A 20,104-nucleotide genomic window follows, 5' to 3' on the forward strand; every position below is an offset into this window, starting at 1 on the left:
CTTGTTGATATAGAACCGTTTAAAAAAATAAAAAATGAGCGGTTACATCACAGTCATGAAATTTCCAAGGGAGAAAAGTCCATGGTGGTATATATATCATAGATCTATCCATTTTCAAACACTGTAAAAGATAAACCTCAAAAAAAAAAATCAAATGTTTTGCACCTGTACCCTTTCATCCTGTCTACATTTATCTTTGTCAACTGCTTGAATGCAAAGTATATCAAAACAGTGCTTTCACATTTTAATTAATGTATAAAAGTTGTTTTCAAATAGAACCAATTTCAACAATATGTCTAAATTGGAGAATCTAATATAATTTCTCCAGTTCTCAGGACATCTTCACAATCCACTTTTGTAGGCAACACATGAGATTTAGATTTGTATTGCATTTGACACTTGAGTAAGTTTGCAAAGGTTTTGGAGATGAAATGTCATATAATCATTTGATAACAATAGTGAAGATAATAACCATTCCTATTCTTTCTTTTCTTCCCAATTATACTTCTTTCTGCCTTTTCTGCAAAATCCTTCACATCACTAAATGATTACACAAACCCTGTCCCTTTATCAGTTTTGATCTTAGTGGGACCTTCCTACACACCAGTTCGTAATTCACTGGGGTAGAGACCATGTTTACCGCTGAATGTGGCAGGCTTTTGGAGCAAGTGCTTCAGGGGGCTTTCAAGCTGTGTGGATAGCATCCTTTACTTTCAAGTTCTAACTAGACCCAGCTCTACCATTATCTGACTGAGACATTTGGGGCAAGCTGCTTAAATCCTTTGGTTAGGTCTCAGTTTCCTTATGTACACAGAAAAAGTACTGCAAAGCTATTTTCCAGCTTTAAAACTCAATGTTTCTCAATTTCATTCCCAAACACGATGAAGTAAACCTCTACGCTTCAACTACAGCACACCGGTCCAGACAATTTGCTTTGTGTGGCTACTCCATTGCTGAAATTAAATCAGCCATTCCCAACTGATCGGGACCTTGTATTCTCATCAGTTGTGCTTATTTTTGGTTCACCTGTTCTACAGCAATCTTCATTTTTTTTTGCAGTAGTTTTTCTTCCCTAGGGAAATTTATATTGGTTCCAGGCATCTGTCAGCAATACTTCCTTTAAGACCAGCAAGCAAAAATTTCATTTGTCTTTCCTACTTTCCCCTACCAGCAATAAATTCTTATTTGCTCTTAAAAGTGTTTCGGTCTCTCAAACTTATTCCCTGTGCTCCTGCTACTAAACTGGACTACCTTTGGTGCAACCTCACTTAGAAATTCTCTTGTTTTCATGATTTTGAAGCCTGCTTTGCCCCAAGAGCACTCCAGCAATGGCCGAGTGTTTCCGCAGTGTTGCAGCCATGCTCTTTCACAGTCATCTCTGTCAACTGTGATGATGCTCTCGGAGCCCCGCCTCTCCCCCTGCCCCACGGAGCCAGTCTCTATCTTGGCATGTCCTGGTCTAGCAGACATCAGCAGCTCTGCACCGGTCCCGTGCTGACCACTCTGTTTCCACCGGCTTGTTCTGAACTGTCTTCTCCACAACCAAAATCTCCTCCCTGGCTGCTGCTCCTAAGACAGGGGCAGGACCACAGGAAAGCTTGCGGGCAAGGATGAAGTATCTGTTTGCAGCTATGTGGAAAAACCGGCTAACATCCCAAACACAGGTTTTTCTGGTGTATACAGACATGCCCCCCCTTTTTTTTCTGGTGTAAATACTGGGAATTAAACTCAAAGCCTGAGAACTATTTCTCAGCATTTCTGCTTAGGGCTGACATGCTAACATTTCAGCCCCATCTCTGGAATCTTGGTTAATTGGAGATGAAAATCTCCTGGGCTTTCCTATCCAGGCTGGCTTTGAACTGAGATCCTTAGTATCAAGGATTACAGGAGTGAGCCCCCTATTCTTGGCTTTTCCTCCTCCTCTTCCTCCTTCTTTTTTCCATTCATACAACAAAATTCTCTTTAAAATCACAATCTTCGGGGCTTGGAATATGGCCTAGTGGCAAGAGTGCTTGCCTCATGTACATGAATCCCTGTGTTCGATTCCCCAGAACCACACATATATAGAAAATGGTCAGAAGTGGCGCTGTGGCTCAAGTGGCCGAGTGCAAGCCTTGAGCAAAAAGAAGCCAGGGACAGTGCTCAGGGCCTGAGTCCAAGCCCCAGGACTGGAAAAAAAAAATCCCCTCATCTCTGAACCAAGGGTTAAGAATGCCGTGTGTGTGTGTGTGTGTGTGTGTGTGTGTGTATAAAATAACCAAATGAGTAGGGTACCAGTGGCTCACACTTCTAATCCTAGCTACTCAGAAGGCTGAGATGTGAGGATCACAGTTCAAAGTCAGCCTGAAGAAGATAATCTGTGAGACTTTTATCTTCAATTAATGACTTTAAAAACTGGAAGTGGAGCAGTGGCTCAAAGTGGTAGAGCACTAACCTTGAGTAAAAGAGCACAAGGACAGCGCTCTGGCCCTGAGTGTATGCCCCACAACTGACAACAACAACAACAAACATATAAAGTTAGGAATGGTGAAGAAATAGTACATAGGATTAAATGCAAAGAAGAAAAGGCTGGAGCCAGGCATTGGCGGCTCGTGCCTATAATCCTAGTTACTCTCCAGCTCTCTCTCCAGAATGCTGAGATCTGAGGGTGTGGGTTCAAAGCCAGCCTGGGCAGGAAAGTCTATGAGACTTATCTACAATTAACCACTAAAAACCCAGAAGTGGCACTGTGGTTCCAAGTGGTAGAGTGCTACACTTGAGTGAAAAAACTCAGAGACAGTGCCCAGGCCCTGAGTTCAAACCCTACGACCCACCAGCAAAAAAGGGAGGGAGGGAGGGAGAGAGAGAAGGAAGGAAGAAAAGAGGGAGGGAAGGAAGGAAGGAAGGAAGGAAGGAAGGAAGGAAGGAAGGAAGGAAGGAAGGAAGGAAGGAAGGAAGGAAGGAAGGAAAAGGCTGAAAAGGGGTCAGAGAGGAGGACAGATAAGGAAGAGGTAGAAATTCCCAAACTGGCTACAGGACACTGGCTCTGCACCCAAAAATGCGCCCACCTCACAGATTTCATTTGGTCTCTAGAGTAGCTCATTCAACAAAGCAGATCAGTTGTTACCCCTAGATAGACTTTAAAGGTTTGTTTTCTTAATCGTCAAAATGAGTTATCCTGGGTCAAATAATAACATAAGGCAGAAACCCTGACCTACATTCCTGGGAATTCTGTGAAAACCATCGGGTCTGCTGCAGAGACCTGCTTCAGGGAAGACAAAGAAAGGAAGGAAGAATGAGAGAGAAATCTAGGGAAGGAAAATACAGGGACCATGTGAGAAAATGGTAAGATATATAACAAGTGAAATAGGAAGCACTAGGATAGGCGGGGAGCTGCAGCTGTGAGGAGGAACACTAAGGGGAAGTAAGCACGGCCGAGTTCTCTCCATCTTCCAGCTATCATGAAAGGCGAAACAGCATCTTCTCAAACCTCGACACCCAGCCAGACACCCATGTGGACTACGGAAGAACTAAGGAAAGTGGAACCGAAGTAGAAAGACATATTAATGTCACCCCCAAATAAAGGCAGAGGCGGAACCCTGCTCCTTTCTAGGGAACTCTAGAACAACCCCCTGCAGTGACTTTACAACTACAGGAGGAGGAGTCCTCACACATCTGGTCTCCCTTCTGGACACGAAGGTGGGACGAAACGCTGAAAGCTATTTGTTTTTTTCTAATACTGAAATGAAACAACTGTTGTTTCTTGTAGCTTTCGATTGTTCGTGTGAATTTTGATCTTCTTTTTTTTTCTCTTGGTACTGGAGTTTAAATTTGGCCTAGCAGCTTGCCCAGCTGGTGCTCTTCCCTTGAGCCGTGCCATCAGCCTGGCTTTTTGCTGGTTAATTAGGGATCGATTCTCATATTTTCCTGCCCAGACTGGTTTTGAACCATGGTCCTCCAGGCATCAGCCTCCAAAGTAGCTGAGATTACAGGCATGAGCCACCAAAGCCTAACTTGGCTTTTTTATTTTTTTGGTGCCAGTACTGGGGCTTGAACTCAGGGCTTGGGTGTTGTCCTGAGCTTTTTTTACTCAAGGCTAGTGCTCTACCAGTTGAGCCTCAGCTGTGTGCTTCTGACTTTCTGGAGGTAAGAGTCTCACAGACTGTCCTGCCCAGGCTGGTGTCAAACCAGGATCCTCAGAACTTATCCTCCTGAGTAGCTAGAATTATAGGCGTGATCTGCCAGCTCCTGCTCTGATTTCTTTAAGCAGTGTTAAAAAGCCCATGTTGGATTTACTAATTTGTAAACATCTTATTAATTGTGTTTCTCTTCATACAGAATAGAAGATGTTTAAATTGTTACCCATGGAAATAGCAAACCAATTTAACCTCCAATAGTATGATGTTGTGTGTGTGGAAGGGGAACAATGCACAATGATTTCACAAAATGGACTCAAGACTAATAGGAAAGACTTTCTGTTAAGGAAAAAAAATCTAGCTAGAATGGGTGGCAAAAGGAAAAACACTCTAAGGACCCTACGACCTCCCCAGGTGACTCTGTCTTCCTCTGTGTAAAGTTCCACTAGCTATATATACCCTGGGCTTCAAAAAGAGTTCTGAAAAGCAAATCAGCCCTGTGGTTGCTCCTCTCCGCAGGCCACCATTTTCCAGAGAGAGAAGGGAAAGCAGGGTATGTTGGAGTGCAGGCCCTTCCCATGGATGTGAAGCACTCTGGACTGGCTCCAGAAATGTTGCTAGCGAGAAGAACACCACCAGATCCTGTTTGCCCGTTTTAAAACGGGTTACCCCCAGGCCTTTCCTAAAAGCTGAAGGCATGAGGCTGAGAGGCCTTGAAGAGACTATTCCTCTTGCCAAAAGAAGTCCTGGGCATTGGTCACCAAGAAGCAGCCTTTCATCACAGAGAGAAGACGCATGGAGACAGGAGCAGGATGTAGTTTAAATGATCCGATCTGCGCATTCTTACTTAGAATCTGTACATTCTGGGAAAATATCCAAGGCTAATGAGGGATATAGAGACCCGCAGTGGCACAGCAGAGTGGGAGATGGAGGCAGAGGCAGCGTGACTAGCCCCCGCCCCATCCAGTCCCGTCCCTGTCCCCCTTCTCTGCCGCACCAGAATTCGCGGGAGTGGAGATGAGAACAGAAGAAAGGCTTACTTCTTCCTCTGCCTACCTGTTGCCCTGCCCTTAAAGCTAGACTCCACATCTCATCTTCTCATACAGAAACTTCTATAACCTGAGGCAATTATTCTACAGGTAAAATAAATGATGATTTTTGAATCTGCTGCACAAAATATGGCAGAGTGCACCTTGAAAGTCATTTCTCATTACTACCTGACAAAGTGCATTAGCACATACGCATTCAGAGCTACTACATTCTAAACCACACTCCCCGCCCAACACGCACCAAGAAATTATCCAGGAGGAATATGGAAACTGCTCAAGCCACATCCGTACAGAGCAACTGAAGGGTCTGGTGACAGCCTTTTAATAGTGTTTCCTTCTTCACAGCAAATGTCACCATGAGCACATTTATGCCCCAAAGATGTTGCTGGTAAACAAGCAATTGAAAATATACAGAGAACACCCATGAGCACAATTTCAGGTACACTAAACAAATACATTTGTTAAAATTCTGGCTTGATCAATAAATACATGTTTTAAATTGTTTTGAAAAAAAGTGGTGTTGTTTTTTTTTCTGCTGTACAACATTGGCTCTACAATACAGAATTTCAGAGCAAGAAGAGAATATCTCAGAGAGATTTGTCTCCCATAATTGGGTTTTCACAGATAAAGAAACGTAAATTGTTTCCTTGAGAAAGGTCTAATAATAGTGAACTCTTACATCCTCCTGGTATAGTTCCAGCTCCTAAGAATGTCCCACACAGGGCTGGGGATATAGCCTAGTGGCAAGAGTGCCTGCCTCGGATACACGAGGCCCTAGGTTCGATTCCCCAGCACCACATATACAGAAAACGGCCAGAAGCGGCACTGTGGCTCAAGTGGCAGAGTGCTAGCCTTGAGTGGGAAGAAGCCAGGGACAGTGCTCAGGCCCTGAGTCCAAGGCCCAGGACTGGCCAAAAAAAAAAGAATGTCCCACACAGAAAAATGTTCCAAAGAACATTTATAGCCGTCTGGGCTATAATCACACCAGTTTTGTAGTTTGAGAGGGCAGGTGACTCAATCTGTACCAAATAAAAGGGCTCCAAGGATGAAAAAAGGGCTGGGAGATTATCCAGTCCAATCTAACTTCCTCATTTTACAGAAGAGAAGAAGGCAGCCTAGAAGAAAAAGCAAAACAAGCCCGGTATCACTTGCTCACAGCTGTAATCCTAGCTACTCAGGAGGCTGAGATTTCAGGATCGAGATTTGAAGCTACCCGGGCAGGGAAGTCCCTGAGACCCTTTTCTCCAGCTAACCACCAAAAAGCCAGAGGAAGAGCTATGGCTCAAACGGTAGACATCAGCCTGGAGCGGAAAAGCTCAGGAACAGAGCGCGGGTACAGACACACATCTCTTAAAAAAACATGAACTAACTGTGTTTATTCATCTGTGGTGCCTCATGTGAATGTAAACATATATTAGGCATGTACAAATGTGTGTGTGCGCGTGGCGGGTGGGCGCGCACACATGTGTATCTGGCAGTAAGTTTTATTTTGGGTAAAAAAATGCAGCACGTCGTGTTAAAAAAAAAAAGACTTCAAGGAGAAATCACCTATAAATGGACCTCTCTAGAGATCTACCAACTTTAAACATTAAAACACTGTACCTAAATTTTCATCTTAAAAAAAAAAAGAAACAAAAAATAAAACAAAAGGAGGTGACAGTGGCTCATATGTAGCTACTCAGAAGGCTGCAATCCCATAGATCAAGGTTTAAAGCTAGTGCAGGCAGAAAAGCCCACGAAACTCTATCTCTAACCAGCAAAAGTCCAGGCTGGAGGACTGTCTCAAATGGTAAAGCACCAACCATGAATGAGCAAGGAAGCAGAGAAAGCTAGAGGCCCACCGTAAGTCCTCATATTGGCAAAAGAAATAGATGATAGATAGATAATAGAATTTCACTGGTGAGTTCTGTAATCATCTTATTATAAAAATAAAAGATATAAGAGGTGAGATTCTCTCCACCAGTGCTTTAAAATAGGGTCAGAGTCCTTTGTGACACCAATGAGACCCTCCACTTCTACTAGAAGTGGCAGCTTCTAACTTCAGAGTTCAAGTGAGTCCCGAAAGCGAGATATTACCTATTTCTCTTTTTCCGGTGCTCTCTATTAGAATTTTCCGATTCACTACCACTGCTTGTGTTACAGCGTGAGCGTGACCTGAAGGCAAAATGAGAAAAGAAAAGGGAGAAAATGAGCTATATTTATGAAAAAGAAAACAAAAACACCTCAGAAACACTTATTTTGTTCTTTAGAAGTGATTTTTGTAATAAAATTGCTAATCCAGACATAAAGAGCTACATTATCCCTCTCCCAGTTAGTTGTTTCTGAACTCAGTCAGACATGTGACTCAATCTACAGCTCAGGGAAACAGCAAGGCCAAGAAAGGTGAAAACATTAAGGCTAATGTGCTCCCCAAAGAGCCACGAGAAACAATCACTTCCAGCAAAACTCAGACATGGCAGAGCTAGGAGCTCCGTAAGTGGACTAAACACGGCCCTCTTCCCATCACCACTTACACGGAGAGATGAGTTCCTCTGCCTTGAACCTGCAGGGGTCCTGGGCCCCACTTTACCAACGGAATGAGCTGTGACAGACGCTCTGCTCTGACAGCTTCAGGAAGGGTCCCCAACCCTCCTGCTCACTGCCACTCCCTCCCACCCCCACCGGAAGAAGAGCCTACGCCAGCCACGTGGAGAGACCACATCGACCATACGGACAGGTCGGGCCAAGGCTCCAGCCACACTCCCCAAGAGGGCAACATCAGAGGAAAAGGCTCCTCTGCCCTCTGACCATAGCCTCTTGTGACACACCAAGCTACGCTCCCCGCCACCAAACAAAAGCCTGTTCTAGAAACAGAAACGTACAACACATACAGTAAGGGATAACTGAGCCAGCTACAAGCAGAAAAAGAGAAATGACTCAGTGCCCAACGATGGAACAGAACGGAAAACTGAGAACTAATTGAAACCAAAACTGTTTAAGTTAGAAAAAAAAAGATTTACAATATAATCCCCTAACCAGCTACCATATTAAAGAAAAAACAATTCCTACTTTTCCTTAACTCTGACTACAGCTAGTCCTCCCTCCATCTTGCTAGCTGTCCTATGGGTTTTTTTGCTTTTTGTTTTGTTTTGCTTTTACCTCCTCCTTTGCTTTAGATCTGAGTCTTCACCACTGTTATGGGCTTTCCTAGAGAAAACAAAAGAAAACATTAAAGAAAAAACAATATTCTCGAGAAAGTACCCCAGCCCAGCGTGGCAGCGCCTAGTTCCAGTGCTTGGATGGAGGCGGGAGGACCTATCGTTTGAGACTAGCCTGGACTCCAAACCAAGTTCAAGGCAATCACGGGCCTCCTGGCGAGACCCTGTCTCACAAAGGAGAGGAAGAAGCCAAAGCCAAGTTTGTATCGGTTCCGTATCTGTTCACTGAGCACACGTTTAAGTCATACATGGAAGCACGGAAGCTCTCAGTATTACAAACAGAAATACAAGACACCACCAACTTGTCTGGAGAAGCCAGAAACTCGACGAGGCGGCCACCAGTCTGCAAGCAACAGTGCACAATAGGTATGTTGTTCCTTTTGTCCAGCAACAGGGCAATTTCCTGGTCTGCAGTCCTCCAGGACAATTTCTAACGGATGCCCCCGCTGGCGGCCCCATCCCTTGGTCTCGAAGCACTTTTATCTCCTCTCTGATAACCTCTTCCACTACCACTCAACACCATCATGGTCACTCTTTGGACTTTACCATCAGTAGCCAGCTCCAGACACGTCATTCTCTCACCGCAACCTCCCCTCCTTCCTATTGACCTTCCCACTGTGCCAGTGGAGGCATCTTGTGCAGTGCCGGCTCTGAAGCCAGACACACGCAACGTGAATCCCATCGCCTCCCCTGATAACTCAGTTCTCTACTTAGTTACTCCATTTCCACAGAACCTTCCATAAATGGGTGTTATGAAGGGCCAAGGAACGCAGGCATCTCAAATGAGTAGAATGAGGTCACTGTAAGCACTCAACAATGGAAGCTGTGTAAATCGCTGCTTACTCAACTGTTTTCATTTCATCCTGCTTTTAACTCCAACAGGGATAGCTACTGGCCTGCCTTCCGCCTTCTCCAGCTCTTTACCTTTCTTCCTTGTCCTCCTCACTCCGATTTTTCTCGTCTGTCGTTTCAAACACTTGTTTCGACTCTGTATCTCATCCCATCTTTTTGACAAAACACCATACATGGTGACTACAACTCTCCTGGTGTTCTAGGCCAGCCCCAAGTAGCTGGCGGCGCAAGGCGGTGAGGGGCTACACCAGAGCGCGTTAGATCCGCCTCGAGTTCACACTGGGACCCTCAGCACCCTCCTCCTTCCTCCCCGCCTCCGCAGAGCGTGGCGAAGCTTCCACGCGCATCCCTCCAGCCAAGCCTGCCCTGCTTTGGCCTGTGACCTTGCTTTCTCCTTCCAAAGGAGCCACGGGCCGGAACTCTTTCATCTTCCTGCTACCAAAAATAACGATTCACAGACACCCTCCTGTTATTTACGGACCCATCCTGACGGGGGGGGGCGGGGGGGTCAGCCCCTCTGCCTGTGCTGTGTGAGCCCCATCCCTGTGTCTGCTCGATACCCTCACTAACTATTCTCTTTAAAATCATTCTCGCCTCATCTTATCTAACTAAGCACACATCTATGATTCCTCCACCTATCCCCCATCTTCTGCTGCCTCTTTCCTTTCTTTCAAAGCCCAAACCTGAGGTCTAAGCAGCCTGCGCCATGTTCTTGCCACCAGTCTCCCGGGGTGAGCATGGCTCCTTAATGCCAAGTAGCGTTAAGGGATAATCACTGCTTATATCCTCCCGTTTTCTCAATACACTTGTATCTAATACTGCAACACTGATAGGTAGCCCTTGTCCTAACATCAAAATTTTGGGTAACCCTTACTATCTATATGATCATATAAATAGTTACAAGAAGTATCTATATAGTGTTTTAGGAATATAGTTCCATTCTTGAATACGTTTTTCATTTTCTGAGGGAGGATGGTTTTCTAGTTTTCTGTGGATAAATCACTTGCTTAGTTTCCTTTGCTTATCAGTAATTCCTCATCCACACTCTCTGGGAGCTGCCCAACTCCTGATGTGAACTGAATGGACCCAAGGGTAACTTCAGATTCCATGTGTCCCCTTCCTGCGCCCTCGGCTCTTCTGCTCACACTGGAGGGCCTGCTCCTCGGCACCGGTGCACACAGAGATTGTCTTCATAGACTCCCTGCACCATGATCTGGGGAATTCTCTTCTTTGTATGATGGATCCTGTATTTCCAGGTTTTTAACCATCTTTTTCTGGATGTGACCATGCATGTTCTTTTGTAGTGCAAGGGTCTCTTGCTTGCTGGACAAGTGCTTTACCATGGAGCTATGCCCATGGCCTAGTCGCTATCCCCACAGCCTACATGACATTACTGCTGTGCACTCACGGCTCGTGCTACTTCATGGAATCCTAGTGACTCAGGAGGCTGAGGTCTGAGGATTGGGGTTCAAAGCCAGCCTGAACAGCAAAGTCTGTGAGACTCTTATCTCCAATTAAGGAGCTAAAATCCAGAAGTAGAGCTGTGGCTCAAGTGGTGGAATACTATCCTTGAGCGTAAAAGCTCAGGGACAGCACTCAAGTCCTGAGTTCCAACCCCAGGACGGGCACCGAAATACAGTCTCTCCAAGTTTTTGTCTGTTTGTTTTCCAGACTGGCTGGAACCACTGTTCATCAGACCTCAGCCCTCCCACACAGCTACTGCCCCAGCACTCCCCCATCTCCGCCACGGATTGAGAAGGCGTTTCTTGTGTATGCATGGAATGGATTCCACCCTCTTCCTGATCTCACCCTGTCAAAGAGCCAGCACTTCACCCCATCTGACGTGTGCGTGGATTATAATGGACCATGCCCGCAGGTATGACAACTGAGATTTGCAATGGTAGGTATATTTTTGAAACCTGGAATTTCTGTAAACATTTTATTCTATGTGGGCAATCACAATTTACCTGGGCATAGAATCAAAGATTACAATCTTTCAGGATTTTCAAAGCAGCATCTTCCTTGCCTTTGACGTGTTTTATTATCATAGAGCTAGCTGGTAAGCAGCCCAATGTCATTCTGACTTCTCAGGAATACTTGTGCATGAACTTTTTTCTCTCCCATCTCCTCTTCTCCTCTCAAATTCTCTAAATTGCCTCTTAATCTGCATTTTGAAACTTAAATGATAGTGTATCTTGGTATGAATCAAATTTTTCAGTCTATTATGCCAAATTCTCTGGGGGTTGTTTTCTGTTTATAAAGTCCTATCCTTCAGGTATGGGCTATTTAATGCTCTGTTTCCTATATTTTCTACTTCATACTCTCTTGCTTTGTATGTTCTCTATTCTTTCTTAGAAATTCCATCAATTTAATGTTTAATATATAGGTTCGCTAATTTTATTGAACTCTTATCTGCAAATAAAACTGTTTTGTTTTGCTTTTTTCCCCTGGGAAGAGTCCCTTCACTTCATCTTAAGTTCAGTCACACTACTATAAAGTCTAAGAACTCACATTCGCTGTTACCTTCTTATAGAAATTCACGGATATAGTATTTTTCATTTTTCTAAAGATAATACTTGTTGGCAATTGTGTATGTGTGTGTGTGTGTGTGTGTGTTTTCTCTGCTTTCCTGTGAGATTCCTCCCCTTCCCTGAACCCCATTTGTTTGTTTCAGTCCCTGTCTTTGAAGACAGAAGCTGCCCTGGAGTCCAGGCTTTCGTGGCTCTCTCCAGCTCTAGACACTAAAGAGACCGGAACCTGACAGGTGGAGCAGTGCATGCTGCCTGATAGCTTCAGTGTTCTTTGGGGTAGTCTCAACCCCTTGTGGTAAGATTCTTTGAAAGTTACTTTCTGTAGGCCTTTTCTCATCTACCTCTCCATCCTACAGAATGATTTTTTAGTCTCATGCCTAGGAGATAAGATAAAAGCCTGGATTCTAGCATTCTGGGAGTGAAGAAAGAAGAATCAAAAATAAAATTTCAATAAAAAGAGGCAGAGAGGAAGGATCCAGATGGAAAGAAGATTTTCACTCTGTTTTTTCCTATGACCAAAGTATCTTTGCCTCCTCCTTTACCAGCCAGTCCCCTGAACGAAGCCACAAAATGATGGAGTTTCTTACAGATCTGCCATTGGCTTTGTCTTTATATCATCTATCTAAATAGCTTCCTCTCTATTACATGTCGAAATTAATATCTTTAGTGTTAATTGATACTGATGATTGGTATTTCAGTCCACAGTTAATCTAGCTCTGGATTTATACTTCAATAACTCCTGAAAATCTTGTACTTAAGACTTCTCATCAATACCACAAATCCGATAGATCAAAAACTAAACTCACAATTATCCTTTCAAGCCTACAATGTCTTGGTGGTTTTATTTTCATGCATTACATCTGAATTCCTGAAATTACACAGTCTTGGATTCTCTCTCTCTCTCTCTCTCTCTCTCTCTCTCTTTTTTTTTTTGCCAGTCATGAACTCTGGGTCTGAGCACTGTCCCTGGCTTCTTTTAGATCAAGGCTAGCACTCTTATCACTTGAGCCACAGCACCACTTCTGGCCGTTTTCTATATATGTGGTGCTGAGGAATCGAACCCAGGGCTTCATGTATACGAGGCGAGCACTCTTCCACAAGGCCATATTCCCAGCCCCTTGGGTCCACAATCTCCATCCCTCATGCTAATCCCATGGTTTGGGTCCCATACAGTGATTCTCCTCCTAAAGGCCCTCAAACCATTCATTTTCTATGTCCCTACATCACCACCTTGTCCAAACTCCCATTCTCCATCCTATTTTCTTTGGGTTGTTTTGGGGGAGGGGGGTTGTTTAATTTTTCTTTTGAGAGAGGGTCCTATTATGTAACCCAGGCTAATGTCAAACACATGGCCCGGCTCGGCTTACACTCCAGGTTTGTACTACTATGTCAAGTTCTAATGCCATTTCCTCCACAGTACAAAAAAGGTCACTGTTACAAACACAAACGGAGTCATATCATTTTATTTCCTTGTAAGAACTATTGGTTTAAGAACCAAGTTCCTAAACAAGGCCCAAGTGGGCTGTAAGGTCTATGTCTGGCCTACCTTTCTCTCTGGGCTTATTTCTAACACATTTCTGTCAAGTCTCAGAAGATGAGAACTACTGACCTTTTTTGAAAAATGTATTTCTTCCCCTCTCCCCTCACCTTTTCATAGATGTTCCTTGCTCTCTCCTAGCATCTTCTTTATCCCAGCTCACTGACTCCCCTCAGGAAACCTTTGCTACCCTTCTTCATTAAGCAACTTAGCAAACTTCCTCTAACAGTACTGGTTGTACAGGAGTTCAGTAAGTAAATTCATCAAGCTCTCATAAATGTGTACTTTCGTGCGTGCATAGGTTTCAATAGAGGTTCCTATAAATTCCGCCAAGCGCCATATAACTAACTCATTTTCATATACCACCAAAGTCATGATTGCACATATATTTGTGTGGTTTATATATTTATCCCTGTAAGCTTCTGCAGGACAGGAACTTTGTCTAGTGTTTGTTGTTCTTTTTTTAACTGTCTGGCACACAGAAAGATACTCAATAATTTTTTTGAAATTAAAAGATGGAAGATGAGGGGTAAAGATACACTTGCACTGCCAAAAATTACACCACTTTTCTTTTCCTGGAATAGAAATGTCTAAACAAGCCACTGAAAATTATATGCCAATATTTATGCATATTTAAATACACACCTTTTCTCCTAGGAACTGAACCCAACATCTTATCAGAATCTCAGAGGGTGCCGACACTCAAAAGGTTAAGGACCACCGTTGTAGACACAGCCAGGATTTGATAGCTTACATCCGTCTCACAACAAACAACTACAAAGCAAGAAGTCATGGTATCTTTCCAAAACATGTTCACCCTGGCATCTAGAGCAAAACACAACCTCCCATTATTAAATGTTAAGTCCCTGAGATTTTTCCACATGGTTGACAAATCTCCATTTCAAATGTCAGAGTGAATCCAGCAGCACAGGGATTTGTGCCATGGGCACAGTGAGTGTGTGTGAAGATGAAAGAAGATGACAGGGGCAGGGACATTTATAGGACATTAACAGTGGAAAGAGATGAAGAATCATGCACTTTAGCTCTCTATGCCAACATGCAGTAATGGCTGGTCTCCTCAAAATGAACACACCCCAAAAGAGACTTTGAAGTGGCCTGGAGAGCAGCCAGGGGCGCTGGGGCCACTCAGGCAGATAAGAGACTCTTCACGGCAAATTTAAGCCCTCTTCCCCCGAACTGCGCCACTGATGGATGGCACTGTATCCACTCTCCACAAACGATGCCTCCTGTTTCACACGATACCAGGCAAAAATGCATGTCGGCATCGATGTTATTCAGCCTAGATGAGGGCATGTATAATGCTCCTAACAATCTGAAGCAATCAATTGGGGGAGAGTAAATGTGGATATGTTTTAGCACAGACTGATAACTTCAAATTCAAATGCATTAAAATAAAAATGATTATCTGCTTGACAGGTGCAATAATTGTACTTAGGGAGAACTAACAAATTACACTAGTAATCAAGGAACTATCCATCCAACCATCTACACATCTAACAATAATAATGTTAAGTCCTTAACAATCATGGGTGAAGTCCTTAATATGTTACCATCTCCACTACCTATACCTCAACAGACACACGCACACACGCACAACGCACACACGCACATACACACACGCACACACGCTGTTCTTTGAAGCATTTCACAGCGGTGCTGTTTTAGTCTTGGGTGTTGCCAAGGTTGAATGAGTTCTTGGTTTCCCCGGAAGACAGCTCAGTTAGGGCGAAAGAGCAGAGCCTTATTTAAATTGGAGTTTATTCCCTTGTGTTTTTTCAGATCTACAGGTTTGGATTTGAATCCAAGATGTGAAAGTGGCTGTCATCTCCATCCGCCTGTTTTCTTATCTATAAAAGACTAAGGGTTTTTCCACGGGAAGCAGCGCCCTACTGACTCATTACAATCTTCTCTGTTGCTGCAAGTGAAAGCCTAAACATTGTTTCCACCTAGATTCCCCTGCCGGCTGCATTCAGGTTAGAAGTGCGTTCTGGTTAGGGCGGGAGAGAAGGGGAGGCAGTTATGTTTCTGGAAGAATGGAGGTTCCATGGCTGTCCCCACAGTGCCGGCACCTGGGCAGTGGCAGTGAGAGGAGCCCAGCTCCGCATCTGCGCGGGCACGGCAGCGGTGCCCACGCCACGCCGGCAGCAGCCCGGGCTCAGCAGGAGCAGCTTCTGGCCTGTGGTTTCTCTCCTCAGAACCCCTCGCCCACTTTATCTTGAAATTCCTTATGCCCAGCTTTCTGAAGTAGACAGCAGAGATGGCGTTAGAAGGCCTTCCTCGGGTAAACGCGCGTCTGGGAACCCAAGCTTCCATCGGGACCCGGAACCGGAGCTGTGTGCCACTTACCGTCGCCCCACCGGCTGCACGGAGTCGTTGTCACTTCCACAGGAGGGGTTCCGGCGACGAGCATAGGGGAACTTGGGTGATTTAGTGCGGTCACTGGGAGAACTGTAGAGTCCACTGGAGAAAAAGAGCGACGGTCGACATGTCAACTTACACATCTCTACAAGAACTAGGAGATGGGAGAAATTATCATGGACACGTCACCTTGCAGAAAGGCATTACTTCACTCTACGACCATCACTGTGGCCTTTCAAGGGGAACGTTACATGTTAAAAAAGATTAGGGGGGGCTGGGGATATAGCCTAGTGGCAAGAGTGCCTGCCTCATATACACGAGGCCCTAGGTTCGATTCCCCAGTACCACATATACAGAAAACGGCCAGAAGCGGCGCTGTGGCTCAAGTGGCAGAGTGCTAGCCTTGAGCGGGAAGAAGCCAGGGACAGTGCTCAGGCCCTGAGTCCAAGGCCCAGGACTGGCCAAAAAAAAAAAAAAACAAAAAAACAAAAAAGATTAGGGGGCTGGGACTGTGGCTTAGCGGTACAGTGCTGGCCTAGCATGCATGAAGCCCTGGGTTCGATTCCTCAGCACCACATAAACAGAAAAGGCCAGAAGTGGCGCTGTGGCTCAAGAGGTAGAGTGCTAGCCTTGAGCAAAAAGAAGCCAGGGACAGTGCTCAGGCCCTGAGTCCAAGGCCCAGGACTGGCAAAAAAAAAAAAAAAAATACTCTGGAGACTGAGAGCTAAGAATCACAGTTCAAAGCTAGCCTGAACAGGAAAGTCTGTGAGATTTTATCTCTTTGAGCTGTGGCTCAAAGTGGTGGAGCACTAGCTTCGACTGCAAAAAGCTCAGGACAGCACCGAGGCTCTGAGTTCAAGCCCAACGACCAACAACAACAACAAAAAAAACCCCACACCCCCACCATATTATTAGCCATGCACAGTCGCTCAAGCCTGTAATCCTAGCTATTTGGGAGGCAGAGACTGGGGGAGCATGGTTCAAGGTTAGACTGTGCATACAAGTTCACACCCAATGGCTGGCTGGCTGTGGTGGCACGGGCCTGTCATCCTAGCTGCAGAGAAAGTAGACAGACAGCTGGACACAGTGGTGCAAACGTCCCCCCCCCCCCCCCAGCAAGACGGGGGAGCACAGGGAGGAAGATCACAGCCCAGGCACTAAATGACCTTACCTCAAAAATAACCAGGTCAAAAAGGGGTTGCAAGCGTGGCCCAATCTCAAGTGCCTGCCTCACAAGTGCGAGGCTCCGAGCCCAATCCCCACTATCATCAAAATAAACCAAACCAAACAAAAAAAGAAAGAAGAGAGACCCGATATCGATTTCCACCTGGGCATCTGCCCCCCGTCTAGCCGGTTGAGGAGTCTGCTGTTACCAGCCACATCACAGTGGAATTTCTGTATTCAGTAAGCTGTAATGCGAACTCTTGGTTAGGAGTCTCCTTTCTGAAGACAAGGAGTCCCTTTACCTCGGGGGGCCATTTTCTTCCCACGGGGCATGAGATTTGCTTCTTTGGGTATCAGGGCTGTTTTCATTCTTTGCTTTCTTAAAGCTTTAATAATAAAGAAAAAGAAATGAAAAGTAAATTAACCAGAAAATAAAAGACATTAATTCATATACTGATCTCTTTAGTAAAATTCTTTAACAAATGTTAAAATGTACACACACGTTTATTTACTTGTTTACATCTGTGTCTCATTCAAAACAAAAAAGAAGTAAGAACCGGCGGCTTAAAGTATATATTTCTCCAGCAACTTCCTTTGGTCCTATTCCTCATGATTCTATTGCTTTAAGTCAGCAGCTGCCAAGTCCATCAATGGTTAAAAAGCTTTCAAAACAGTTCACCTCAGGATAAGAAGCAAAGACAAGCAGAGAGCCAAGAAAAGAAGCTGAGTAGAAAGGAAACCTGGCTTCTTCTTACAACAGTAGTTAAAGACTCTCTGCTCTAGACTTGGGTCTGAACCACTGGAACTGGGTCAGCTCTACCTAGGTCCAGACAACCCAAACTGACCTTTCCCTAGCTTCCGCTCCACCGTGGCTTTATCCTCCTGGATCAGAATGACTTTCAGACGCTATTTCCTGACCTAGTATCATCTTTCTGTCCCAAGAATGTAAATATAACTGAGTTGTTATTTAATCCCTACAAATTGTTTTAGAACTACACGGGGACAGAGGAATGGACTTGGGGGGGGAGGGGGCAGGTATCACTTCTTCAGGAAATCTTAGCTGCAGAAAAATTACCTTTTCTAATTACTTGTTTTCTGGCTTTCTAATGTATTTGCCGTATATCTGTCCTACCATATAGCTGTAGTGGTGCTTAATGACAGCCAACAAAGTGAGAGAGAAAGGGAAAATAACAAGGTCATTTCAAAAACAAAGAACAATAAAAGAAATGAACTTGTATCCTAGCATACTAGAAACACACACACACACACACACACACACACACACGAGACTTAACATACGCTCTAAAAGTTACAGGAATATGCCTTATAGTCTTAGTAGACAGTGGATATGTTATATATATATATATATATATATATATATATATATAAATATATACTATTTTAATAAAGTTTAAGAAAACTTCTAAAGATCAAATTCCTAAAGTAAAAGCTTTGGAAAAGGGGGGAAAGTAATAAACATAGTAGAGATTGAATAAAAATATTCCACAGTGTGAGTATTTCATAAATCAAAAGAGCAGAAAAGGGGAGACTGAGAAAAGGAACAGGAAGGTGAAAAGTGGAGTAAATGGATGTTAAAGAATAATGAAATTCTGGTGGCCCATTGAGTGCACTCTCTTCCTAAGCCATTTAGCCCTTCGGGTGTCAGTATTATCCACAGCAAGAAGTCACAAAGGAGACTGAACTCCTTCTGCATGTTTTAAGAGGCTGAATTTCCTGGAAGATTACCGTTCTTATGTTGGCTACACTATAAGCATTCCCTGCACATGCAGATGAAGCTGCATCTACCACAACCCCCTGGTAAATCAAAGCCTCTTCAAACATAAAGAAGCTATGTTCCTCCAAAACATAATCTGTAAAAAGAATCCCCTCGACAAGAAAATGTACGCAAAAAGAAACACAAACCTAGGAAAAACATTGCAGTTCTGAGAATCCACGCCTCACAAAATTATCTTGTGACGGAATTATAAACTAGTTATGAAAGTAGCTACAGTCCAAGGCACCATTATTTGTTAATAAAAGACCCAGCAGATGATCTAAGAGGTCTTCACAGGTCACGTATTTCTGATTGCATAAGATTTCTCCATGATGCCTGTGAGGCAACCTCTACAGGGAAGGGTGAGCTCATGAAAGCTGCTCATTATACGTCTATAATGCTGTTTCATGAGTATAACTGGAGATGGGGGAAACAACTCTGACAGTGTCTTAACAGAGAACAAGGCTGATCTTTCAGGGGAGCGATGCAAGTAATATATTAAAGGAAAGTTTTTCCGTGGGGGTTGTGGCTGGGAAAACTGACGGAGAGGACCATGACAATTCTTCATACATTACATACATAACCCCTTAGTTCTGAGGCTCAGATGCTTCTAAATGCCATGAATGCTCTCTCTGGGGCCATAGTTCAGTGCACCACTGTAATGAACCAAGTGCATTAAACACAACTATCATCTACTTTACTTCATGAGTCCCTCCAAGTCAATCCATTATGTCATGCCATTTTAAAAAGCTTTGCTGTTAATAATTCAGACCACAGAGGGTCTCTGAGTTCACTACGCTCTGACAGGAAAAGTGCATTCTTCACCAAGAGGGGTAAGGTCCTGATGGAACCCCTGGGTCAAAAGTATTTGTTGACTCTCAAAGTAGAATGGATTCTTACCTCATCAACGGGATGTAGCTATGACAGCATGCAGTTAATTGTATACACCTTCAGTTAGCTATACTCACCTTTTCACTGGTGAAGGTGCAATAATTTTAGTTGTTCCTTCATTCTCCCCATTTTCCCGATTTACAGTTATCTGGTTGATACTGTTTGATCCTAGTAACCAAGAGGAGAAAGGAAAGATGGAAGAGAGAAAGGAATGCCAAGAAGGAAAACACAAAGAAACAGAATAATTAGTGCTGTTGTGGTTATTATTATTACTACTACTACTATTATTAGAGGGAGTTGAGACAAGGTGTTGCCATGTAGCTCAGACTGGTCTCTAACTTGCAATCCTCCTGTCTCAGCCTCCCAAGCCCTGGGATTATAGGAATATACCACCACATCAGGACAGAGAATTTATTATTATATTTATTTATATTCATTTATTTATTTATTTTTGACAGTCATGGGGCTTGAGCACTGTCCCTGGCTTCTTTTTGCTCAAGGCTAGCACTCTGCCACTTGAGCCACAGCACCACTTCTGGCCTTTTCTGTTTACATGGTGCTGAGGAATCGAACCCAGGGCTTCATACATGCTAGGCAAGCACTCTACCGCTAAGC

At 44.1% G+C, this 20,104-nt stretch overlaps 1 protein-coding gene across 1 annotated transcript in view; it reads right to left on the minus strand.

Annotated features, from left to right (window-relative positions):
* Positions 1-20,104, minus strand: part of Epb41l4a (erythrocyte membrane protein band 4.1 like 4A) — a 207,517-nt gene that overhangs the window by 15,264 nt on the left and 172,149 nt on the right. Inside the window, 5 exon segments of the mRNA XM_048331405.1 lie at positions 7,241-7,318; positions 8,303-8,350; positions 15,649-15,762; positions 17,127-17,210; positions 19,567-19,657. Of these exon segments, the coding sequence (XP_048187362.1) occupies positions 7,241-7,318; positions 8,303-8,350; positions 15,649-15,762; positions 17,127-17,210; positions 19,567-19,657 (415 nt within the window).

This window comes from Perognathus longimembris, chromosome 22 (assembly GCF_023159225.1).
Source record: "Perognathus longimembris pacificus isolate PPM17 chromosome 22, ASM2315922v1, whole genome shotgun sequence".
Lineage (NCBI taxonomy): Eukaryota > Metazoa > Chordata > Mammalia > Rodentia > Heteromyidae > Perognathus > Perognathus longimembris.